This window comes from Psilocybe cubensis, chromosome 6, assembly GCF_017499595.1.
Source record: "Psilocybe cubensis strain MGC-MH-2018 chromosome 6, whole genome shotgun sequence".
In the NCBI taxonomy this organism is placed as follows: domain Eukaryota; kingdom Fungi; phylum Basidiomycota; class Agaricomycetes; order Agaricales; family Agrocybaceae; genus Psilocybe; species Psilocybe cubensis.
This window is the reverse complement of record NC_063004.1, coordinates 2152175-2177415: the sequence shown is the minus strand read 5'-3', so window position 1 is coordinate 2177415 and position 25241 is coordinate 2152175. Positions and strand designations below refer to the sequence as shown.

Sequence of the window (25241 nt, the reverse complement as noted above, 5' to 3'; positions counted from 1 at the left end):
TGGTAGGTTTGTCTTGTCTTGAAGGTCTGGCGTTCGGTTCTTGGTAAGTGCATAAAAGTTTGACTTCAACACAATTCCTACTGAAAGCAATCGTTGACTACTAATCAATTGGAAACTATGTCAGTGCGTTCATCTTCCTTTTAATTTGTTAGATGCCCTTTGAATCAAGCCCAACCTAGCAAGGTCTTTTAATCTAATCTTATTCCCTACGCCTTGCTAGGCATGTATAGACTTCTAAGCCACTACCTTACAAGGTCAATCACGGTTACTTCTTAGGCACGCTCTCAGATTGGGAGGCATCACAAGGCTAGCCGGGCCTTGCCGGCCTTTTCGGCCTTGTAAGGCATTCCTGAAAATTCCGACAACATTCTCCGTCCCCGATCCTTCACCAATACCTACTCCAGGAACGTTGGAAGACTCTCCACCTGCCTCACTTCCTTCGCTCTCTGGGGGTATACAAAATCCTTGTTGGGAGAGCGTTTGGAGAACCGAACACAAAACAAAGTCCAGCTTGAATATCGATTTAGTCCAATTGTTGAGGGAAAAGAGTTGGTCTGCGACAAGCGGAAGATATACTGAGAGGAAGGGAAGAAGGTTGTCAAGGGTGTCATGAAGGTCGGCAGAAGTAGATAGTCCTCGTAAAACTTCATCTAGTTGATTACTGATACGCTCTAGATTCAGAACGTGGGTGCAATCTCGTATGAGCTGATACCCTCTAAAGAGATATTTCTCAGTTTCTGCTTCTTCTTCTTCTTTGCCGCTCGTATTTGATGATACCTTTGACACCATGGCTTGAACACTAACAAGGAGTGAACTAATGAACTGATCGACGCGCATTTGATTTGGATTTGCAACTGCTCCCGAAATTGTGGAGTCCAGAGGAACTATATGTTGATCCGATAACCATTGAAGAATAGGTAAAAGCAAATGAGCAAACGAGGGTTGTTCTCTATGCCATCCAGAGATAGCATCCTGGGTCCGGGAAATGTGCCTTTGAGCTTCCATGAGAAGCCCGCTTTCATCTAGATTTAACGTTAATTTCAACTTCTGTCGTAGAACCGAAAGGATCAAACGTACCCTGAGTCAAAAACGATATGGGAGTAGAGTTCAGGGAACCAAGCACGTGAAATACCCGTTCACACATTGTATCGGTACTGGACGCAAGGACACAAACTTGCTGTAAAAAATTATCTATGCCAGAATCCGGTGGGTCGATCTGATTGAAGATGATCACATTATCACGCAGTTCCGAGAGAGCATGCGAGCATTTGGAAAGAAGATCATAAACAGAAGATACGTGTGCAAGAACGTTTTGCCCAGCGACAACTAAGTCGGTATGAGATTTCAAGGCGTGCAATCTCTTCAAGGTGTCTGTCAATTTCTGATGATGAGGCAAAGCGTTGGCCAACCTATAAGAGAGTATATGAGTATACATATTTCAACGTACTATTTCGACATACCGCGCTCTGAGATCGACAGCCATAGAGAAACCAGACTCAAGAAACATCAAACCTCGTTGGAGTTCACGGGTGGTAACATCAGCATGATGGTTCGGGAGCAACGCCCGTAAAGCCGGCAATGTGCCACAAAGTTTCGCAAAGTACATGTTTCCTTTCTGGATATCCAAATCCATCATCGATGTCTGCCTCAAGATTGGCTGTTCCCGAACCCATTGCTGGCTTGAGTTTTGGCGCAATATTTCAGGTTTCACATTGCTGGCTAATCCTGCATGTTTCAATGCCTTCAGCATATCTGAGAAAGCCTTTCTTTTTCGGACTAATAATGCCTTTTGATGTTTTTGTCGGACCTGTGCCGTGAGACTTAGTGGCACAGTGATTGACGCTAGATCTTTAGATGTTGTGATAATCTCGACGGCGAAAGAGTCTACCGCATGGGCCGATTGACACTGAACAGCTGGCCGCAACATGTTTTCGACTAGGGAGGAATATTTTTCGAAAGTGACTTCCAAGTTTACAAGGTAATCCGGCGTTTTCAAGCCTTTTAGCCGCCCATTCAAAGACACTCTCGATGTGGACATGGACGATGACGAATCTATTGGCGCCTCCATAGATAAAGCTTGGTGTTCAGAGTCACTGGGACTCTGCACTTGTAGGTCCTCCGTTACAGGTTGCCTGAGTACGTCACGAAATTTCCTCACAATCTTATACAATTGTCTGTGTGATTTTTGAGCACTTTGTTTAAGTGCTTGCACGTTGACATCTTTCCAGCTCGCCAACTTGATCAAGGCTTTCACTTCCGATTCCAATGACGCCTTCTCATCCGCTAATCGCTTGCGAAGATTCTCCGAAAATAGGCTATGGTAGACATAAGTCGCGTGAAGGATACGGAGCACACGACTCAAGATTGTGCGTTCTTTCGAGGACTTGTGTATCAATATCTTTGTGATATAAGTTTCAAAACTGTTGAGCATTTTTAGTCTTGCATGGAATTGACCGAGAGGACTCGAAGTAATGAAGGAGTCAAGCAATGGTATCAGGGTGTCGAGATAGCGATTGACAGCTTGTTCAGGATCCTCTAGATCCTGATTGAAAGCTGCTAGAGTACCTCGGATGACGGCGTCGTATAAACGGAACCACCACTCAGACAGTTCGTCTGTGAACGTTTTGGCCTGTGAATCTAAGAGGGATTGCCAACAGGACAATTCTAATCTCCTCCAATCCACTACAAGACGAACTATTTCTTCTTGATTGGATTTGATAGAATTGTCTTTATTCGAATACATTTCCCAATCCTGGCTTTGCACGAGAACTTGCTCGACCATTGACAGCATTTTGGCGACAGATGTCTTCGATGAGGTTGTGAGGATGTCGTCACATCTCTCCATCAAGTGTTTGACAACCATTTGATCAGGCCATTCTTCCAAAATACCCTCAAGCCTTTGCTTGAGAGCAAGGATCACTGAAGCTGCCCTTTTGAGTTCCTTGTAATTGCTATCCATGTAGAAGTTATATGACAACCTGTCCATTTTGTGATTCGATTCCAAGGCCAGCATACTATCTCGTAGAAGTGAGAATTGGAACGGATAACTAATGCGGTCCAATGTATCTGGGAGGGATTCCGAAGAGGTGATGAAAAGGTTTTGCACAGAAGAATCACGTAGTTTTTGGAAAATATTACGCATTGTGCCTTTCGAGATACCGTGTGGAGAATCCATCAGATTATAATGGATTTGAATCAAAGTTTCCATATCTGTAGCCACAACGAGGCCAGGGTGGCTTGTAGAGTTGGAATCTTGCTGACGAGTTTCTTCATCAAATACATTTTCGAAGTTGGGAAACAGTGAAAGGAATTCGTGTTCTTCTAAATCTGCGTCTGTTACTGCCCGATGGTCCAGTTTTGATTTCCGATACAAGGTACTATCGTCGCTGATTTGCTGTTTTTCCTTCGCGCGATCAATGAGCCAAAGCCGCAAAATCTGTTCATACGCTGTTTCTACTAGATGCCAATAAGCACCTGTTTGAATCCCTAGGGAATTCTGCACAGAAAGAGCTGCCAATGTCAGAAGAGTGTTATGACTGGCGGGTACCAGTGAAGTATCTGCATTGCCGAAGCAACGGATGATACGATCGGAGCTGCAAGCTGTAGGGAATGAAATAAGGGATGTGACCCATTTGGTTCGAGTGACATTGTCTGAGGAAGAGTTTGATTCTGCAACAAGTCTAAGCCCCAGTCGCATATATTGTATAGAAAGCTTGAGGAGAATGCTGATGTCGGCAAATTCGGGGTAAACACTATCTAACCGATGATAAAACCCAGCCAAAGATTCCTGAGTGACTCGTTCGCGTAACGAGGCATTTTGGTTACTTTGAATAAAAGAATCGATCAGGGCATCAATCTTGGAATGTGACAGAACATTTGTCTGAAATTGAACAATCTCTGACCAAAACAAGTGTAATCGAGAGATGTCGGAACGAGGGGGTAAGATCGGTAGCTTTTCAAGCTGAGCTCGAATGTCCACCAAAGACGCTGTTAGATGTTTTGAAACATCGTTGTCTTGATTTCCGGTGAGCAGTTTTTCAAGTTGCTGATGCAAACGTATTGAGGCATTTAAGGTCTCCTCTTCACTGCGCATCCAGTTGTACTTCGAATTCTGTACAACAGCGGGATCGATTGGGGTATCAGGGATTGCAAGGTCTGAAAGCACCCGACTGACTCCAATCCAGGCCAGACCAAGGGTTTGCAGTGGAGTTGAGTCAGACATACGTTGCATCAAAGGAAGGAATTGTCTGCGAATTGACGTGGCAAAGATTTCGTCACTTGAGGTTTGCAACAAGGACATCATTTGATGAAGGAAATCCAGAAGTTGTGTCCTATTTCCAATTTTAACATTTTTGATGAACTCATAAGATGTATCGCTCGAAGGGCGGAAAGAGGTGGCAACCTTCATGACGAATGAGCGAAAAAGTAGAACGCATTCACCTGGTTACTTACGATATGAAGCGTTTGGAAAAAAAGATGGATAAGTTGTACCACGCGGTCGGTGTTTTGCTTGGACTCTAAAACGACCAAACGGCCTTGTTGGTGAAGAGCATATTCATGCTGTGCCAATGACAACAAATCAACTTGCCCCATATCACTAAAAAAAGTGATTAAGAAAGCACGCTCTTGCCCACTTATCCCCACTTACCAGGTTTTAATTATCTTATACAATGAGAATGGGTGTAGGAGGATTGAGGGCCCTGATATCTGCTGGATCGAGGAGTAAGATGTAGTTTTGGCAGTGAAAATACGAAAGGGATTACCGGTATATGAGGTTGCACCTCCCACAATCCTTCTAAAAGGCGGATTTGGGCCTTGGCAATCAATCCCGCAGACACTGGACATTTTGCATCGAGGCATGTTTCCAACTTATAGAAACCAAGGGCTTACCTGCACCCACTTCTTGGGACCATAATAGATGCTGATATGGGACTAAACGAAGTAGGGAGGTCCCAGCATTATCGAAGGCTAATTTGAGAATTTGTTGCATCGAACTGATCACAAGCTAGAATGCAATTAATAGAATTCAGCAAATAATATGTGTTAACTAACCTGCCTATCGGTACCCAACGTTGCACTGGACGCGACAATAAATAATTCGAGGAGTATGGAATTGGATTCGATATAAAACGAGCCAGCGATACTAGCATTGGAATTTGATACCAAACACTATGAATGGAGTAAACACGAGACATTGGCGGATATGTAGAAGAAGATAAACGCACCTCGTCGAGAAGTTTCTTCAAACCGAGCAATGATGTGGACTTCGGCGATTTTAATGACGGTGGTAATGTTTCCATACTCATAAGATCAAAAGATTGGCGTCGAAGATCTAACAAAAAAATTAAAGGTGGTTTTGTGGTCGCTAGGACTAACACTTACTAGGGACATCAGACGACTGCTTGAGTAAAGATGCCATTTCATCAGTACGCCTAACATCTTGGAGAATAGTCCCAGACATTTCCTCAATATACATGTTCGACCATAAATTAAACAAACCACGCCCCGAGGAGAGGGAGACAATAGAGTGGAGAGTTTGAGATTCCTGAAGTAACAAATCGAATGTTGGAGGGGATTTGCTGAGGTTATCAAGCAGCCAATTCGACACAGCATACAGGGCAGAAAAATCGTAGGCGGAGGAATTGAGGGCAGCTATGAGATGTGTTCTATAGCCCAGTATTTTAGACGCCAGTTTTACTGAATCCTAGAGTCATACGTTAGTCATGAGAGCGTAATGTTAATGCTAGAACCCACCACGCCGGAGTCCATGACAGAGGCACTTTTTATTATGTGCTCTGAGATGTCGATCATATATTGTGAAAGCTTTAGCACACTGTGATGTGCTTGAATATTTTTCTCTTTCTGGGGAATTCTTTCGTCCATCTCAACAAGGTTTTCTCGCTTAGAAATGAATAGTACGGCACTGAGACTAAGAATTTCGAAAGTCAAGGAACGCAACGTTTCCCCGTGGGTTCCAAACGACTTTTCGAACGAAGTGCCTTCTATCCAAAAGAAATCCATAGGCTAAAGAAAAGAGGCTATATGAGAAGATATCGCGCAAATTAGAAGTAATTCCAACCTGTGCCAATAAAAACGCATCCGAAGTTTGTTTTCGTTGTAAATAAAATGTTCGAATATTCGCAAGAGCATGGCGCAATTCTTGCTGAGGGAATGCTTCGAGGAAGTCGACTAAAATGGGTTGACAGGACATTTGATACCGAGAATGAGAGACGTATCGCAATACATAAGGTATGTAGGCCGGCACTAATGTACGCGAGAGGAAGGGAATCCACGGTACTTCAACGTTGATTGGGAGTGAAGAAAATATGAGATTCGGAGCTTGATCAAGCAAATTCGAAAGTGCAGAGTCTTGGTCGAGGCACCGTCCTGTGGATGTCAAGAGTGGTGACCTTTCCACTTCAGCCTGTAAAAGGCCGCGTCGAACAGCATCAAACAAAGTAATTTGGGAGATATAACCCCCTGAAGAGGCGGCGGGTAAAACACGAGGAAGCCGATAATGATCTTGGAGAATCTGTTGATCATCCGAGATGGGGCCATCAATGAGAGCAATTTCTATGCCTCTGTTTCGCATTGCTCGAGAGAGCTCTCCGTAATGGGGGTCAACAGACATAAATAGCCGGAAATTTGGGTGCGGCTTGACAACCTGGACTTCACCATTGACAAATCCTCGTTCACTGAGTGTAAGAAAACCGTTCATTTCACACAAAGAATTCAAACGGTCCAGAACAGAGGGTCCGCAGAGGTTTGCGCCATCGAGCATAATCCAATCTCCGGATTTCATAGCTTTGATAAGAGGGCCGTCTACCCACTCAAATTGGCCGATACTGGAAAAAGAAGAAAGGTCGGCAAGTGAGGTAAAAATACGCTTGTACTGGTTTATTGAGGGCGGCCCCAAGGCAACCAACCGGGAAATAAAAGTTTCCACCTTTTGGTACAATCTTTGAAAATCTTGATCTGAAGTAGTATAGCAAGAATTTCGCAAATCACAAGCCTCGTGTCGGTATTTAGATAATACCTTGGACCCTGCAATCGAGCGAATATCAATGTCGATAACGTCAACAAGATCGTCGAGCAAAGTGGTCAGGCGCCGACGCAGGTCAACTTGTTCAAAGCTTCCTAGAATGTCCATCGTGTCTGTAGCGCTGTTTACAAAAACTTCGCACAACCGGTGTCCAGAATAATTGGCGAGGGTGCGAACGATGCTAGACTTTCCACTATATTTTGGCCCGGTCAAAATTGCTAGCCAAGACTGTGAAACGCAGTTTCCAAGAGCCTCCAATGCAGAAAGTTGTGATTTCAAAAAACGAGTTGGACGAGACATCGGCCCCTTGTTATGTCTTGTGGTTTGGAAATGACCGATTCGCATTTCCGAAGCAGACACCATCCAGGGAGGAGAGTTTTCTAGCTCATTTGTATTCACAGAGAATACCTTGTTAAAGATGCTACATGCATTCTGCCGATCTTTTATTGAGCGGAATCGGTGAAGATATATGCTGCGTAAAAAGGCCAACGGTGTGTGGTGAGAATGTGATGTGAGTGTGCCCCAACGAATGATGTCACGTAAATTGAATTCCCAAGGGGAACCATCCTGAGCAAACAAACGTTGCACTGTGACAGAGTCATTTAAATGGAGGTTGAACGAGATCATAGCTTGCAGGGTAGATTCGCCAAGATCGGGAAAGATGTGTGAACATACGGTATATAAATCTGCTGGCGTTAATTCTTCGACGTAGACTTTACTGAAGCGGTTAACGAAAGATTTTGGAAGACCCTTTCTGCCTCCTCCTTGATGTAAAGGGTTCTGAGCAGCAAATATGCGGAAAGATGGATGTCGTTGGAACGAGCGATTGAGTTCTGGTATATACACTGTCCCACGATGATCCAAAACTGCGTTGAGACCTTCAAGCACAGCCTGAGGAGCTAAATTCATCTCGTCGAGTAGAACCCAATGCCCTTCCTGCAGGGCCCTCAAGAATTCAGCATCTTTCCAAGCAAACTCGCCTGCAGAACCACCTTCCACAGGTAAATCTGAACCAAATAAATCAATGAGGTCGGTCTGGTCAGATAAATTGATTCGGCATAATGTGTGCCCAGTAAGTTGAGCCAAGGCAGTGATTAAACTTGTTTTCCCTACGCCAGGGCTTCCCTCCAGCAGAATAGGTTTTGGGACTTGGCAAGCTCTGACTACGCGCATGGCATTGTGCATCGTAGTCGGGGCATTAAGATTGAATGACTGACACATCTGAGCGTTTTTTCCCTTTTCAATGGCAAAAGAACCAAGCTGGATGAATTTTGTAGAGTCAAAGGTTTGCACAGCTGAACCAAGTGGTTGATGCAAAGGGACAATCTCTTGAAGTTTAGCAATTGCATCTGACCTCAATCGTTTCATTGCTTCTCGAGAGTAGGCTGCAAGCTGAGGAAGTGAGCTCAGGCCGTCTAAATAAGTCATGTGGGCTGCGTGATGCTATTTTATCATTTCAGAGGAGTTGGGAAAGAAGGACAGAATTGGCGTACAAATAATTCATCACTCTGAAGCCCCTCCGTCTGATTCTCCTTATATGCTGAATTAGTGAACACAACCCATGCCTGCAAAAAGTGTTAAGAGAAAGGTAACGGAGTTAGAATACCAGAACACACCAGAATGTCTCGCAAGCTCATCAAGGAACGGTCACCAACCCGGGAGCACAACCATTCGACGAAGTCCAGAAGACAAGTAGTGTACGATTGAAGAGATGTGCAAGACCACAGACTCCCAACAATGAGTTCCAGGTCATCACGATCATCAACAGACGGAACCCATATTTCTGTAAAGCGATTGCGAAGTGCAGGTGACAGCTCTTTCTTGCCATAATCCCCACCGGGGTTCATAGTCGCCAAGAGCTTAAAGGAATCTGACGCACGGACTGCAGCTTGTTCAAGATTTGTCCCACCTCGTTCTGCCAGGACAATCGACCGTCCAGGTTCAAGGACACTGTTGAGACGCTCAAGAACGGAATCGTCGGCGAGTGATATTTCATCTAAGAGAAAAACATCACCCTCGTTCATTGCTTCAATCAAGGGGCCATCGTGCCACTCAAAAATGGAATTGAGCTGTAATAACTGTTGATGGGCAACTTGTAGCCGATGCCGGGAATGAGAATCTGATTCATGAATGTTTTTCATGATCGAAGACAAAGATTTGGCCAGTCCTTCCACGCTTGACGGTACATCGTTGATGCCATATGCGTTGAGTATCAATGACACCTGACGCACGGCTTCTGCTTGCAATGCACTACGGTTTCGCACAGGTCGAAGTCCACCGATAAGGTCAGCGGTTTCAGTATTTTGGTGGCAATTAAGAGCAAGAAGGCGCTGTGAAGACGCATCTGCGAATACCTGGCATACAGATGTTTTGCCTGAACCTGTTTCTCCGACCAACAAAATAGGCTCGTTGAACTTTAACCCACGACACACCAAAATATACAAACGTTGCATTGCTTTGGTCCAGGTGATACTTGGAGTGGCGGGTACTGGATGTCCAAGATATGTGCTCATATCGATGTCTGCGCGGAAAAGGTTGTACATCATGTCTTCATCTATCTTGACTTTCATGATCGTTTCAATGACCTCTTTCACGACAATTTTGTCTTCCGGACGCCGGGCACGCTCTGCGAGCAACATATATCCATTCTCGGCCAATTCTTGATAGCCAACTGCATCACGGCCTGCCCAACGGAATAAATCGCGCAGAGTCGCAAAACCTTGTTTACTCTCAAAAACCCGACTTGTTTGTCTACGTTTTTGCAGCTCGTGGAAGACGTTGACAATTTTCTTGCCGTAAGAGGGAGCGATCCGGCATCTCTGACACAGAATTGTCTCCAGTTCGATCTGAGGTACGTCTTCAAAGTGGACCTCAAGGAATCTGTTACGGAACGCCCGCGAAAGGATCTTTCTACCAGCGTAAAGTCCAGGGGGGTTTTGAGTAGCGAAGAGCATGAAGTGTGGGTGAGGGTGAACAACCTCCTGCGTTTCAGGTATTACTAGCTCACGATTATCGTCCAGCAACCGATTTAAAGCTTCCAGTACGTCAGTTGGGGCAAGATTTAATTCATCTAAAACGATCCAGTATCCGTGGCGAAGGGCTTGGACCAGAAGCCCATCCTTGAAGATAAGTTTCCCTGTGAACGGATCTGATACATATGACCCCAGATACTCTTGGATATCTGTGTGCTCGTGATTGTTGATACGAACAAAACGGTGACCCGTACGTTTTGCTAAGTATTCAATGGAGCTGGTTTTACCACTAGATGTTGGTCCTTCGATTAAAACAGGGAATCGACGGGTCAAGATAATCCGTGAGAGATCTATGAGCTTTTGCTCAACGGATGGGGTGATGATGTATTCTTCCACCAAGTCGTCCTCCAAGGGTCCTTTTTCAAGATAAAACGGCCCAAGCTTGATAAATATACCATCGGACGGAGGCGCTGGATCTTTTGCGAGGACTGAGCGGAAGTTTTTGACAACCGATAAAAGATATTTATGGGCCAATGCAGTGACAACTTTAGCACTTTCGCCGTCCAAGGCCATTGTGAATGCCATGAGGCAACCTTCCCAAACAGAACGACGCAAGCTATACTTGCTAGCTGTGTCGGCGGCGAAAGTAAGGGCACGTACTAACGTGCGCATACTGAAATGCGGACGATGGTTGGCGCCATCGGCTATTTGCCTACTCTCTGCAACCTCTTTCACAGCTGTATAAAATTCCGCTATGTCCATAATGATCCTTTTATCACCAACAGCGATGTGTCCAATGTACTGCGCAATGATGCTCAACAATGTTTCTTTATCTGCATCAGGAGGAGGTACATCAATTTCTGTGAAGCGCGATCGAATTGTGGGAGGAAGATCTTTTTTGCCAACGTCTGTAGCGGGATTCATACAGGCAAACAAGCGAAAGTCAGGATGGCGAGGGACGGGTTCCAGGGAACCATGTTCGGTCAGGGTGATGGATGATGTTGGGCCATGCAGGAGACCTGATATACATTCCAAAGTTTCTGGGCTCGCAAGGTTCACCTCATCCAATAAGACCCTATCAAAAGTTGATTGAATGTCAGTCAAACAAAGATTACCTAACCTCAACATACCAATCACCGCTCCTTAACGCCTTTATGAGAGGCCCTTCAACAAACCCGAAAGCAAATTTTCCCTTTCCATGAACATGCTGCACCTCAAACTCTTCAACATCATGAAGAAATGTCGACCAGGCATATTCGGATGACTTTGGTTCATAAGCATGTGTTTTTCGACGCTTCCGAGGTGCATCATTGTCCAAAGCTTCTGGTAAACTGCGAAACCAGTCAACAAGCTGTTAAAAGTCGATAAAATGAAGATTGATACCGGGTATCTTCTGTTTTTTTAGCATGAATTCTCTCGATGGCCATCCGCACACTTTCTTTCCATAAACCCACTGCTCTTTTCCACTTGCATTCATTGACCGACTTTCTGACTTCCGCTTCGAAAGCAGCATTTTTCCGAATGCTGAAAGTCGACCCGAACAATTGAATAAACTTCTCCTGCAAAACAGAACCTGGAATTCGAGCGTCTATAGGTTTCAAACCACCAATAAGATCAGAAGATTCTGTCTGGTGCGAAAGATTGAGAGATATAAGAGGACGGTGTAACAAAGTGGCAAGATATGAAATAACGCTTGTTTTGCCTGTACCAGTCTCTCCCGTCAACAAAACCGGTTCGTTGTGAGAAACAGCTTTCCCAATACGAGAGAGTAATGCTAAAGCGGGTTTGTGCAGAGCAAATGGCCGCGCATCAGGTTGCCAAATTTGTTGTTTATTGGCTCGAGCAGGAAGGCGGGTTCTTCCCAGACGGATAGCCAAGGTCTGGCCATTTGCATCTGTTTCCATCTCAAGTTCCGATACTTTGCCTGCAAGGACCCACTGTTGGCGGTCAGTATCAAGGCCAAGGCGATCGCCTATTGTTTGAGCGACGAGTTTTGAATGCGCAAGAGATGACGCAGTCAATGTCCCTGCACCGAAAAACACATCACGGGCATCGAGGTAGATATCTTCCCTGAGAGATATATTGGGAAATATGTCGGCAAGTGAAAAGGTATTCTGGCCATCCCAAGCGATGTCCATCGGTTGGTAGGAAGGTGGTAATAGACTATCAATTCTGTGGCAAAACCTTTGCAATTCTCGCAAGCCTACGTCACGACTTGAGTTATGTGTGCTGAGTTTCTTTATTGAGTCCCAAAGTTCGATTATAACGCGGGCAGGACTGCCAGCCAAGCGTGGAAATTTCGCGCTGATGATAGTTTGCAATTCGTCAAAGGTTGGAGATTCAATGATTACCTCGGAGAATCTATGTGACCCAAAGAAGGCTGGAGGTTGGAAGCGTCCAGCCCTTGACGGTTGAAGGGACCGTGTCCCGAAAAGCATAAAATCGTAATGGGCAACAACCCTGCCTTGACCGGGAACATCTAGTTGTGCTCGACCGCCTATCCATTTACAAATGGTTAAAGATTCGACAAGGGGTTTGATCACCGCAAGGACCTCATTGCTCCCTTGGTCTATGTCTTCTAACACAACCCATTTGCCTTCTCTCATGGAGCGAACCAAAACGCCTTCCTTCCATTCAAAAGTCCCAGGATGGACTGCTGAGGACACATATGATCCTAATAGGGCTCGAGGGTCCAAAGAAGTATCTGCAAGATGTATCGTCACAATCTGGTTTTGACTTTGGGGATGGAGTAATTTAGCAATGTGAGAAATAAGTAGGGCTTTTCCTGCAGAAGGAGGTGAAGTTAGAAGTGTCGGTAATCGCGAAGATATATGAAGTGCGATTTGACGGAGTGAATTTATCGAGGATGGTGTTGGGATTAGAGGCCCATTGATTATTGATGAAGACGAAGATCGCAGTAAAAGAACACCGTGAATATCGACGATCAGGGGGCTAATAAAACTTTTAAAACATTCTCAGATATTCTGGAAATTAATCATACCTTAAATCAGCCGTGTCAAAAGTGTATACACTCTCTGAATTTTCTCGTGAATAATAGTCTTGGGATGTAGTAGCAATGCTATCCCGTTCTTCTTGCACCCTCTTGACTTCTACCGCGGGAATAACCCATCCATCGACCTCTTTGTTGGTTCCATCTAATTCTTGGCCGTAATTAAGCGGACAGTCAACACCACAGGGTTCGCCAAGAATTTCGCGTTCTAATTTGCATCTCTCTTCTTCACCCATCCCGCTTTGAAGAGAATAACATCGTATGGACAACAGTCGGGCCGCGTTATCGAGATGTGGTGTCCATACTATGGTCGACAGTGGGGCCAAAGACCATCCAAGATGACGAGGAAGTTCTCGATTGGCTTGCAGAAGTCGGTAATAAGCAAGAAGCAGGCGTTGCAATCGCGTAGTATTGATCGAAAGAGGGGATAGTGTTCCGTCAATATAAGCAAGAGGACCATTCTTATAGTACTTGAGTAATAGTTGGTTCAATACACTGAAACAAGTGAGCGCGATGAACAAGAACAAAGGATATGAACGTACGGGAAAAGTTCTTCATGGACTTCAAGAAGATAGCATAAAGTTACAAAATGGTTTTCTACATTATCTTCACTCTCTAACCACCGTGCACAGAGATCTATCAAGATTGGCCGAAAATAAACGGCAACCAGTTTAGTGAATGCTGGTACAGCTAGAAGAGAGGACAATATTGAGAGAAGCTCTCGTGTTGCATTTGCATGTTTTAGGGCGTCATGATAGTTGGAATTTTTAGGGATGCATGATAGTAGTGCGTCTCTTTGGCGCCCTAGGTTTATCGAGAGTGGGTCATGAATAGCACTTGCGAATGCCATTTTGAGTTGGGAGGAAACTAGTTGCAAAGCATGGAGCAGCGATCGGCCGAAGGTGCGGTCTTTTTCAGTAGATTGTGCTTACAATCAGATTTGGTCTGGCTTGTCTTTGGGGACCAACTAAGATATAATTTGAGCGCGGTCGAGTCGAACGGTGAAAAAGCAACAGCTGGAGTCAACGCCTGAGTACGGCAGTTATTTTAACTTTGCAAATTCAAAACTTTCTACAGTCGTCTCACACGTGACATTACATATATCTTATCTCGACGGGTCAGTGATCACTGATGGCGTCTGGCAAGGGATGGTAGATATGATGCATATTATCTACCAAAAGCACGGTTTCCTCCTCCCCGCTTCAAAGCAGTCTGACATGATATGCAACTTGATGAAGTTATTGCCATAATATACAGCAAATGCAGAAAAGTAAAGTCATCAAAAAAAGTCAAAAAAGAGTCCAAAAGGGCGGCAAGAATGTAAATTGAGTTCCATTTAATCCTCGAATATCTCCTCTTCTTCTTCTTCTTCTTCTTCTTCTCCATATCCCTCGTCGATGCTTTCAATTTCCTCCTCCTCCGGGTCGTCATATTTCCTAATGATTATTTTTGCCTCTTCTTTGTCCTCATCGTCGGGCATCCAAAAACCTCTCTCAATCAGACTCTCCCGCTCAATATCTGCTTTGACATGTCCATTCCAGCCAATAATCCATATTTGATTGCTAGGAGTGAGTTTGGTTCGATTCTTGTATCGATATGCCAATGCGGCAATAATATCTCGTCCCAAAATCCCCCCAAACTTAAACCTTTCCAGTCGTGGCAGAACAATCCCCGCATGAACACAACGTCCTTTCGCAGAAAATTCTCTTCCAGAAGCAGGAGCCGTACTTGGTTGGGTGAACACCGACCAAAACAAAGCGCGGTCCCCTACACGGCCGAAATCAACTTGCAAATTGCGTAATTCAGGCATTGAGTGCAGGAATTCTATCCAGCTCTTTAGTGAACAATCTAGAGCGCGTATTACAAGGGTCTGAAGGTTGTGTAGGGATCCCATTGGGGGCACAGGGCAAATGTATGTCGACGTCCCAGTCACTATGTGTGATATTCCCGGGTTTGCCAACAATGTGATGAAGGATGTGTACTCAAGGTCAGGCAAATCCAACGTCAATACTTGAAGATTTGGAAAGTATAACCTCTGGACTAAATCGTAGAGATAATCGGGATCGAGAGAGGTTAAACTAAGCTCCTTCAATACTTTCAATTGAATTTTTTGGTCCGCATTGGGCCATTGAGAGCTCGGGTCGTCCGTCGTAGCCTTGGGACCAGAGTAGTGGAGGCAGAGTGTCTGCAATCCTGGACTCGACTGGAGTATACGATCCCAGCTCACGTAGAAGGGTCGAACATTTTCAGAATGTAGTGCAAGCTCCAGTGTCCTTAGGTTGGATAGGTAAGGGCTACTATCCCATCCTAGATTGACTCCGATTAAAGAAACGTTCCTCAAGCGAGGCAAGTCGTTACTAAAAATGGTCACTGGAGGCTTTTGGATGGCTTCGAAGAGTCGCTGTGATGTCCGAAAGTCTTCAAAATGGTAGAGCTGTAGAGTTTCAAGATTTGGGGCAGGCCCACAGCTGCTGAGAAAACGCCTGGCAGTACCTTTGCAATTATGGTCAGATATTTTAAGGTGAAACGCGCGCCATCTTTTGACATGGGGCACAATAAGCTCGAATATGTCGATAAGTGCGGAATCATAGAGTGTGCGGAGTGGATCTCGTGCGTGTGTTTCGTATGACACTGTATTGACAAGAATATCCAGCAAACCAGTTGCTGAATTGGAACACCGTGCGAGATACGCTTTGGCGCGGGGAATGTGGGACGGATGTCCAAAATGCAAAGTCGTCCACAATGACTGCGTACTTAAGGCGACTTCGCGCCAGTGATGACAAACATGAGATACGACAACCTGGAAATCTGATGACGGAACTGGTTCATACTCCTTCTCCGGTTTGAGTAGAAATGGTGAGTCGGCATAATTATCGAACCCGGCGCCAAACACGAATATGGAAGATAACAATTCGATTGGTAGCGAGTGTATGCCTTTAGGATAATAGAAATTGGTGGTTGTGGGCGACATCTCTTCGCGATACAGCAAAAAATTGGTCGGTAAGGTGTCCGTAATCTGATATCGGGGAAGTAAATGGACCAGAGAAGAACGTATGCCGTCTAGGGACGCACAAGAGCCGAGAACATGGGCAGAATTGAAGCTGAAAACTGAAGATAATGCGTCTTTCTGGCGTTGGCAGGTACCAGTGGTGGTCATCGCAGAGGGGCTTGTGAGTAGCAAGGAGAGAGGAGCGTGTGGGATAGAAGGGCATGGCAAGAACTTTCATATAGCTTATTTGCTTGCTTCTCCGTGGCCCGACGATCTCATGAAGCATTGAATCCTACTGACGTTGTCATTGGTGCAGATGCAGTCTGAGTTAAGCATCCTGAGCCATCGCCGCATCGCGTGTCCGGAGTCTGCATTTCCAAAAAAGATCAAGAATCCTAATGAATCCGATTAGCTCTTAACTACCCAGGACTACAGCGGACATGGCCAAACAACTGTGCCAGAGGAGGAGAACAGAAGATGTAATGTTGCGTATATAAATATCAAGCTCTAAAATATGTTCGGTTAAGTTTGCCCTAGAGATCACGCATTTGTTAGTCTGTACAGGGCAACACAGCATCACTCCAAAGTTTGCTGACAAAATTTGGCAGCGAACAAAACCTCCGATATTGAATTATACACATGATTACAATGAGCTGGCCTTAATGAGATGATAATGAAACGACAGGAGTAACGAGGACAAAATAGGTTGTCTAGGCGAAATACATGAGGGTATTCTTCTTCTTGCTTTGCACTGCCAGGAGTGTTAGTTCTACAATGCACAGTTGTCTGGTCGTAAGTCTCACCTTCTGCAATACCACTCAGGAAATGTTCGTGTGTCAGCTCAGTGGCGCCTTCCCGTAAACCAATCATGCCGGCTTCTACACACACGGCTTTGAGCTGTGCGGCGTTGAATTCGTCCGTACTCCTTGCCAATTCAGCGTAGTTCACATTATCTGGGGCCACCTTCAACTTGCGAGAGTGGATGGTGAGAATTCGGGCTCGAGCAACTTCGTCGGGTAGAGGGAATTCTATCTTTCGATCAAGACGACCAGAACGAAGCAAAGCAGGGTCAAGAATATCAATTCGATTTGTAGCGGCGATAACCTTCAATCAACTAAAATTAGGCTATCGTTTGCATCAATTTGGCAAGCATGCATCATACCTTGATTCGGTCGTCACTACCAAACCCATCCAACTGATTCAGGAGTTCCAGCATCGTTCTTTGTACTTCACGGTCCCCACTCTTTTCTGAATCGAAGCGTTTGGTGCCAATAGCGTCGAGCTCGTCGATAAAGATAATGGCAGGTGCCTTCGATTTTGCCAGAGCAAATGCGTCACGTACTAGCTTAGCGCCATCTCCAATAAACATTTGAACCAGTGAAGGACCCGCCAACTTCAAGAAGCAAGCTTCCGCAGAATTTGCACATGCTCTTGCCAGAAGGGTCTTCCCGGTACCTACGCCAAATTTAGCGAATATTCGGGGAGGAAGACATATTGCGTACCAGGTGGTCCATACATCAAACACCCTTTTGGAGGCTTGATACCCAACTTCTGGAATCTGGCTGAGTTTTTTATGGGCCACACAACGGCTTCCATAATTTCTTCGATTTGTTTGTCGAGACCACCAATAACATCCATCTGTTCTGTAGGTTTCTCATCTACCTCCATGGCTTTCACACGTGAATCGTACTCCGTCGGCAAAGTGTCAAGAACGAGATATGAATCTTTATTGACACCAATGAGGTCGTCAGGTTTGAGCTTCTCAGCGGGTACAAGACCGATCAAAGGAAGGAAGACAGTTTGTCGTGTAGAGGTTTTGATGACTGCACATTTTCCTTTCCGCATAGAATCAAGGTCTTGATTGGCGCCATCTATTTCATCCTCGTCGTGGATATCCAAAATCTATTACAACTTTGTAAGATTGTTTCTGGCAGAGGCAAGAATAGTGAGAGCTCACCTCCACAACGTTTCCAACAAGATAAGGCAACACTTTGTTTTGTTTGATCTTCTCCTTGTTATCACGGATCTTCTCCTTCATTACGCTTTGCTCGTGCTGCAACCGTAACGTTTCTGACCTCATAACCTATGAGGACATCGGATAATTGGTATTTGTATGCAGACAGAGTATTAGCTGCACACCTTGATATCGTTGTCTATAAGCTTCGTTCGTTGTGCAATTTCCTCGCTGCTTAATGCAAGGATGTCGGCTGGTATATCGGCCCAGGTCTCCTCTGGCGGGACATCTGGGGTGACATCCATTGGGGCGGGGCCCTCTGTAGGAGCTGGAGCATCTGAGGATGTCGATGGTTCTGGCTTCTTTTCCGGGTTGGGAGGTGGGTTGCTAGAGGGAGGTGCTGAAGACATTTGAAGCTGTGAGGAGAACGATGAATAAATCGAATAGGGCCAACTGACGCGTCCTATAGGACACGCGTCCCTATTAACCTCTGGGCCAAGCACAGACAAACATCAATTCTGAACAGTCACTGGCAATTGCATCCGGGTCACAAAGTCGAATAAAGAGTTTCATTTCAGGTTGGGTATTGGCGGCAGCCAACCTACCTTCGTCCAAGTCCTCAAGCCTCATGGCTGACCCAGCCGCGGTCCCAACAGCGGACGACAGGTCCCGCTACGAGACTCTCAAAAAGGAACTCATGCAAGCGTTGCCCAAGAAGAGAGCCATAGACAAGCAGCTGGTATGTCTTCTGCTAGTTTCGCCAAGACGCATGCGATAACTTTATGTGGCTATGGTCAGGCTCAGATAGAAGTTCAGATATACAACCTCGAAGCCACATACCTCACAGAAACTGCTGCACACAGTGGCGGGAATATCATTCAGGGATTCGAAAACTACCTCAAAAATCAAGGATCGGGGCGCAGGAGAAACGAAGTTCACGATCACGATCGCATATTCTCTAATAGCAGCATGACCTTCCAAAAGGTGAGTACATGGCATTGCGGGGCGCCTTCTTCACGCGCAATTAACATGTTAGTCAAGTCCCTCGAGCTGATGGGAGAAGGCGACGATCCGGCGCCTGCAGCCGAGGAATTTGTGAAGCAACCTACTCCTGGTGTCACTACAATAGCAGTACCTCCCGCCACCCGAAATCAGGAGTTGACTGTCGCACAGCAAAAGAAGATTAAGGATAGAGAATATCAACGACGTAAACGCGCCAGTGTCAGCCACCGCAGTACGGGTGATAGTGAAGAGGAATTGGTCAGCGCAGCAAGTGCTTCCTCACGAAGACCGACAAAAAGAGCCCGTTTGGCAGATGACGATTGATTTGTAGCGCCAGCTTTGCTCTCGATATGTTTTGGGTCCCCAACAAAGTAGATGGAATTAATTGTACAATAATGTATGTATACCACAGATCGCAGCTTATTTATATGATACCAGGTTTTATTCAAATGTCAAGTGTGTTGAGGAAATCCTTCACTGCCTCCGCGTCTAGGCTTCCTCCATCTGGATCGGCTGCTTCTATACATCGTGCGATGGCTATGGTTTGTTTAGTTTCCTTTGCACTTACCCAAACTCTTCCATTCACCCCCACGGCAGCTTCCAAAGGAAAGCGTCCTCCCAGAAGGGGGAGCAAAAAGTGTTTGGGATCCAATAGGCTTTATAAAAACATTGGTTCTAATTGCAAACAGCAAAGAGATCGAGAAGCTCACTCTCGGCACATTTTCAAACTGCATCGGACAACAAAACCACCTTTCAGTTCGCCAAATCCTTCAGATTTACGTGTTTGGGCGTCAAAGCACTCTAATTCCGGCTCCATGTCCTTGTGAGCAAGAGAAACGCGTGCATATACAAGGCATCCAACCTAAGCAGTCGCGCATCAGCGCCTATAACACTACAACAAGTCAGCTGAACGCACTTTAAGATTTGGCTTGTTCCTTTTTGTTGCACCTTCGAAGGCAAGAGAGTCTAACGACGCGGGGTGGGCAGCGCCAATGTCTACTCGAAACCCTTCACCAACTTTTTGTATAATAGACCCAATAACCAATTCTTGGGCAGCAGGAACATACTGGAGTCGTAAGAGAATCGTGAAACGACATATATGATGGAAAGAATCAACTCCTTACGCGCCGTGAATTACTTTCTATCCACCATTTACTGCGATTTGCTGAATGATTGAGTATACCTGCACGAGTCGCAATCACATTGGAGTCGGTGTTTTCTGACTTTATACTGGATGTCTGCAAGAGGCCGGGCCCAAGTTTAAGGTTGACATGTTGAGCAGGAACATAGTCTCCGGGGAAGACAACGGACATGATTGTTGAGACTGAGTTTCTGAGTATCAAATATGTCGCGTTTGATTGATCACAGGTTAATAGCCACTTCACCCACAACTACTCCAATCTAATATATCACATCCTTTTCTGCCCTCAATGGCCTCAACCCTTGTTACTGACTTTCCAGAACTGGCTCACTTATCGTTCGTATAGATGTCGCTAATCAGAACACCGCCTAACGATCCAACTAGACGCGAAGACCTAGAGGATTTGCTTTCAGATCCTGTATATTTCCAAGCTGTTTTTCACTCCCTTAGTTATGTGAAAGATCTCTATAAATCGCAAGCTGAGCTTGGACTTGCCAACGAAGCTATCGCTAGTGCGTAGTATCGTCTCATGAGTCAATCACTAATCTCACTTTGCAACAGAAAATAACCTCGCCTTGCAACAGCGATTGTATGACCTCAGATCAGAAACTAAAGATGCGTTCGATGAAGCGAAACGCTTGGAAGCTAGGTGGAAAGAATTAGAAAAGGAACAAAAAGAAGTTTACCAGGTGAGACCCCTACAATTGCGATACAGCCATTGTTTACGGATTGTAGAGGTTTAGCCCACAATTTCTTTTAATGCGTTTGCGGCATAGTACTACTTCCCAAGATGAAGAATCAGAGGCTCTGGCCACATCTTTTGTCCAACAGGAATCCAGTCTGCCAGTTGAGTCAGGCACGGGTACGCCGAAAAGTGGGCGGGATGTAGACGATTTTGTGAAAGAATTCAAGGAATTGAGGAAGGTCTATCACAAACGCGCATTATGGGGTGAGAAATGGGCTAATGGCCAGGTAATTTGGAGAGAGGATTAAATATGTACGTCGAGTTGATCATAAGACCAAGCAATAAGCCTTCTAATCACTTATGATTATCTAGGCTGTCTTCGAGGATACCGGGACGATGAAAGGAAGGGACTTATTGGGCTGCAATGTTAATCGTCTCCGGGCCAATGGAAATAGTTTTGGTATATTATGATTGATATTACTGCGCTGTGGTTCCCCCCGTTGCTGCATGAAGACCACATTCCAACCTTTTCAAAGATGAATATCTCAAGTTACGGAGAAGAACATCTTTAGAGGTTAGTCCTCTTCATTAAAGAAGTAGTTGGACGTGAATTGGAAACATGACGAGAAGTAAATGGCATGTCTGTATTCTTTCTTCAATGACAATCACGTCAAAACATCTGATTACACACGTAGTGCCAGGCCAGAGAACATAATGCAGCAGAGAGGACGATATGGTAAAGTCAGCGTAAACAGACGTTCTATCATTCGAATGCGCTTGAACGGTATCAATAAAAAGCAAAGTAAACTTCCGTAAATTATAAACATGTTCAGCCTTCTCCCTCCCAAATGATTGACTAACCCTGGCTTGGGTTTTCTTCTATCTGCTCAGTTGCAACGCTTGTGTCGGAGTGTACTCCGCTCTTTCTTCGTCGTCACGAATTTCGGCACCTCTGCGGTACATTCTGGTCCACCTATCCGACTTAGTACAGCTTAGTACCCAGTCTAGGGTAGACGTTTTATTGGCGCCTAGGTTGCCAAGCTTTTCTGTTTGCCATCCCCGGTAGCTTTTTCTTGCATCATAGGCTCTGGGGATATAGACGTTATGGGTTTCAATGCAACGTGACGCAGGGCAACGCAAACTAACGAGGCATTTGCACTGTGTTTGTTATGACCAACTGAGTCCGAAAACTCTTTCCTGACCCTTTCAAGCCTTCTCTGCACACTTGATTTGAAATTGGGCTCATCTACCGAGCACGGTATGGGCATTGCCATCCCGATATTTCAGCGGAACGCGCAGAATGTCCGAGTGCCAAATGGTATAAAATGCATTATGGAGGTGTATTCTACACATCACCAGTCATGGCCATCTCCAAGTTGCTAGCTCTCACAGCTCTCCTGTTTTCGATTGGCGGCGTCTCAGGCCATACTATTTTCCAGGTATGTGAAAAGTGACTCAAGAAATATAGTATGTCATTTTAATCCACTTACTATTATATAGGAATTGTATGTCAACGGGGTATCGCAAGGGCGATTCAACGGCATTCGAGTGCCTGAATACAACGGCGTAAATTTTCCACCAATTTTCTTTGGTTGTGCGACTCTTTTTGACGCATCTTACTCTGTAGCCAATCACTGATGTCACGTCGAAGGACGTCATCTGCAACGGTGGAATCAATCCATACCGTACTCCTGTGTCCACTACTGTCATCAAGGTGGCCGCTGGCAGCCAAGTTAGCGCCCAGTTTCACTACACTCTTACCAGCAAAACTGGTGATCATTCTGACCCAATCGACCCTTCACACAATGGCCCAGTTCTTGCATACCTGTAAGTGTCCAGTTTTCATGAGGCTGCAGACCTGTTTCATCATTCTTCTCTTTCTTCAGTGCACAAGTCCCTTCAGCTACCCAATCTGACGTCACGGGATTGAAATGGTTCAAGATCTATCATGATGGCCTTGACTCAAATGGCTGGGCAGTGGAAAGACTTATAAAAAATCAGGGCAAGGTTACCTTTACCATTCCTGACTGTATCCCCGCTGGACAATATCTTCTTCGTGTTGAACTGATAGGTTGGATATCTCAACTTACTCGCCGACTAGAACCAATCTGACTTTTGATTTCAATAGCACTTCACGCCGCGTCGAGTTACCCTGGTGCTCAACTTTACGTATGTCGTTTTAAACAATGTATCAAACAGTATTTCATCTTCCTTCTTAGATGGAATGCGCTCAACTCGAGATCACTGGAGGCGGAAACACGTCTCCTGCCACTGTCAGCTTCCCTGGCGCATACTCAGGTAAGTATTGTTTTTGTCTTCGTTTAAAATTTGCTAACGTGTTCTTTTCAGGAAGCGACCCTGGAATCAGATTCAACTTGTATACCGGTGCTACTTCATATACAATCCCAGGTCAGCTACAAAAAAATATCATCGCGCATTCGTTTATGTATCGATAATGAAACTTTAGGGCCATCCGTCTTCACCTGCAGCGGTGGTAACCCAAACCCAAACCCAGTAACCTCGGTTTCTTCAACCCCAACATCTAGAACTACTGTTTCGAGCACTACTACCCCAACGTCTGCAAATCCGGGACCGTCTGGGACTGTTGATCAATGGGGACAATGTGGCGGCATAGGGTAAGCTTCTACTGTCACATAATCTACTATATTATTTCTTACCGAACTCTTTAGCTATACCGGAGCCACATCATGCAAGGCACCTTACACTTGCGTGAAATCTAACGACTATGTAAGTTTCTAGACCTTGGATGGAAATTTAAAATTTTTACTGAGACTGTCAACAGTACAGTCAATGTCGCTAAGATCTAAAGTACATTTGCTACTTTCGACTTCTTCTAACTATTCTACCATACATTATATTTTACAACACAAAATTGCATTATTCTGTCTCTCTCGAATCCGGGACTTCTTTTATCAATCCAAGTCGTCGTCCTCAACAGAAACCAAAGGTTTTAAACGCTTTCTCTGCCATTGGTCTCTTCAAGTTTCTCATCTACTTCGCACCCGCATCAAGCTGTCAAGCTTTTAAGATAATAAACGATCTGTCATTGAAAATCTTTGCGAGATCCGGTCGGCTCTTCTCCGTACTTGCTCACTGTACAAGACTGTACACCGCGTATTTCACGGCATCGCGCTGTAAATCAGGATAAATCCCGGTTGTTTGCGATCTCGATGTTCTGGGCAGCGTACTTCTTATTAAGTCTTTGTTTATCATATGATGATGAACATTGCAATGACCTCACCAGCTCTCACGAGGTAAGCACGCCTGCTCGACCCCGCGGGGTACCCAAGGAAAACCTGCACACATTCTTCCAATTTAAGCGCAGTTAAGCCTAGTTAAGCACTCCTTAAATTTGCCAAGGAATGAAGCTTCGGTGCTAATGGGCATATTTATTACTTCCGATGAGCGAAATCCTATAAAGTCTAATACCTTCAACCAATCGACACCAATGGATCAAATATCGGATACTTAACGGATGAACATGGTCGTATGAAGCGAATGGACTTGCTAAGCACATGGCCGGTACTCCCTGTTTTCCACCAGTCAGGAAATTACATACCTTTAATGCTCCGAATTTCACGCGTTTTTTACGAGTCTTGGTTATTTTACACTCATAATTCACGTAGAATGATGTTAGTATTCGCTTCGTCCTGTGATATCTCGAGTCGTATTTTTAGATATTGAGTTATTTATAGGAACTGACCCATAGTCATTAAGTTTTATGTGTTTCGACTACAGATTCGATCTTTAAGGTGCCTGAGTGGATGTGTATATAAAGAAGAGACGGAAAAGGTCTATCGAAGTTACGCTACAAGCAAAGATGAAGCTCTCCAACTCAATAGCAACTGTTTTTTTGATTGCAAACTCTGCCTCCGCTCACACTATTTTCCAGGTAATATGAACAATTTATCGCAGGGCTAAAGGACTACCTTGCTAACTTAGTCGCCATTGCTAGACACTTTGGGTCAATGGCGTTTCTCAAGGACACATAAACGGTATTCGTGTACCCGATTACGATGGTGTATGTAACCCGTTACTCAGTAGTACCGCTGGCAAGTGTTGATTCGATTTATGGCAGCCTATTACAGATGTTACTTCGAATGATTTGATTTGCAATGGAGGGATCAACCCGTACCACCAGCCTGTTTCAACGACAGTTATTCCGGTACCTGCAGGAGCTCAAGTCACCGCTGAATGGCACCACACGCTCACTAGCGCCGGAACAAATGACCCAGCTGACCCCATCGATCCTTCACACAAAGGCCCCATCCTTGCATACTTGTCAGTTTTCATTTTCCCAAACAATGTGCTAATATAAGCTAAACTGCATAAAGGGCAAAGGTTAACAACGCTACACAGAGCACTGTCACCGGTTTGAATTGGTTCAAAATTTACCATGACGGTCTTGATAGCAGTGGAAGCTGG

The 25241-nt window shown here is 45.1% G+C and overlaps 7 protein-coding genes across 7 annotated transcripts; 3 read left to right on the top strand and 4 right to left on the bottom strand.

Moving 5' to 3' along the window:
* Nucleotides 1-255: 255 nt before the first annotated feature.
* Nucleotides 256-13260, bottom strand: JR316_0007190 (Midasin; the record flags this gene model as incomplete). Its single annotated transcript, XM_047892933.1, has 17 exons — nt 256-1022; nt 1078-1409; nt 1461-4402; nt 4453-4597; nt 4649-4707; nt 4764-4837; nt 4891-5005; nt 5053-5169; nt 5226-5332; nt 5383-5704; nt 5755-6024; nt 6080-8485; nt 8536-8607; nt 8659-11089; nt 11145-11345; nt 11398-12966; nt 13016-13260. 17 exons carry the CDS (start codon nt 13258-13260, stop codon nt 256-258), a joined length of 12174 nt encoding a protein of 4057 aa, XP_047748215.1.
* A 1100-nt stretch (nt 13261-14360) lies between these two features.
* Nucleotides 14361-15995, bottom strand: JR316_0007189 (uncharacterized protein; the record flags this gene model as incomplete). The annotated part of the gene is made up of 1 exon (XM_047892932.1): nt 14361-15995. One exon carries the CDS (start codon nt 15993-15995, stop codon nt 14361-14363), a length of 1635 nt encoding a protein of 544 aa, XP_047748214.1.
* A 728-nt stretch (nt 15996-16723) lies between these two features.
* On the bottom strand, nt 16724-18377 carry JR316_0007188 (26S proteasome regulatory subunit 6A-A; the record flags this gene model as incomplete). The annotated part of the gene is made up of 6 exons (XM_047892931.1): nt 16724-16764; nt 16817-17117; nt 17176-17468; nt 17516-17915; nt 17971-18096; nt 18153-18377. The coding sequence occupies 6 exons, from the start codon at nt 18375-18377 to the stop codon at nt 16724-16726; spliced, it is 1386 nt and encodes a 461-aa protein (XP_047748213.1).
* A 218-nt stretch (nt 18378-18595) lies between these two features.
* On the top strand, nt 18596-19293 carry JR316_0007187 (Chromatin modification-related protein EAF6; the record flags this gene model as incomplete). The annotated part of the gene is made up of 3 exons (XM_047892930.1): nt 18596-18706; nt 18766-18951; nt 19009-19293. 3 exons carry the CDS (start codon nt 18596-18598, stop codon nt 19291-19293), a joined length of 582 nt encoding a protein of 193 aa, XP_047748212.1.
* A 121-nt stretch (nt 19294-19414) lies between these two features.
* Nucleotides 19415-20282, bottom strand: JR316_0007186 (Exosome complex component rrp40; the record flags this gene model as incomplete). Its single annotated transcript, XM_047892929.1, has 4 exons — nt 19415-19625; nt 19680-19831; nt 19886-20035; nt 20094-20282. 4 exons carry the CDS (start codon nt 20280-20282, stop codon nt 19415-19417), a joined length of 702 nt encoding a protein of 233 aa, XP_047748211.1.
* A 117-nt stretch (nt 20283-20399) lies between these two features.
* JR316_0007185 (Vacuolar protein sorting-associated protein 37A) lies at nt 20400-21103 on the top strand (the record flags this gene model as incomplete). The annotated part of the gene is made up of 4 exons (XM_047892928.1): nt 20400-20446; nt 20495-20622; nt 20672-20799; nt 20846-21103. 4 exons carry the CDS (start codon nt 20400-20402, stop codon nt 21101-21103), a joined length of 561 nt encoding a protein of 186 aa, XP_047748210.1.
* Nucleotides 21104-22156: 1053 nt separating this feature from the next.
* JR316_0007184 (putative endo-beta-1,4-glucanase D) lies at nt 22157-23616 on the top strand (the record flags this gene model as incomplete). The annotated part of the gene is made up of 10 exons (XM_047892927.1): nt 22157-22234; nt 22296-22361; nt 22423-22622; nt 22682-22866; nt 22924-22964; nt 23015-23093; nt 23145-23204; nt 23263-23431; nt 23486-23543; nt 23599-23616. The coding sequence occupies 10 exons, from the start codon at nt 22157-22159 to the stop codon at nt 23614-23616; spliced, it is 954 nt and encodes a 317-aa protein (XP_047748209.1).
* Between the last annotated feature and the right edge of the window lie 1625 nt (nt 23617-25241).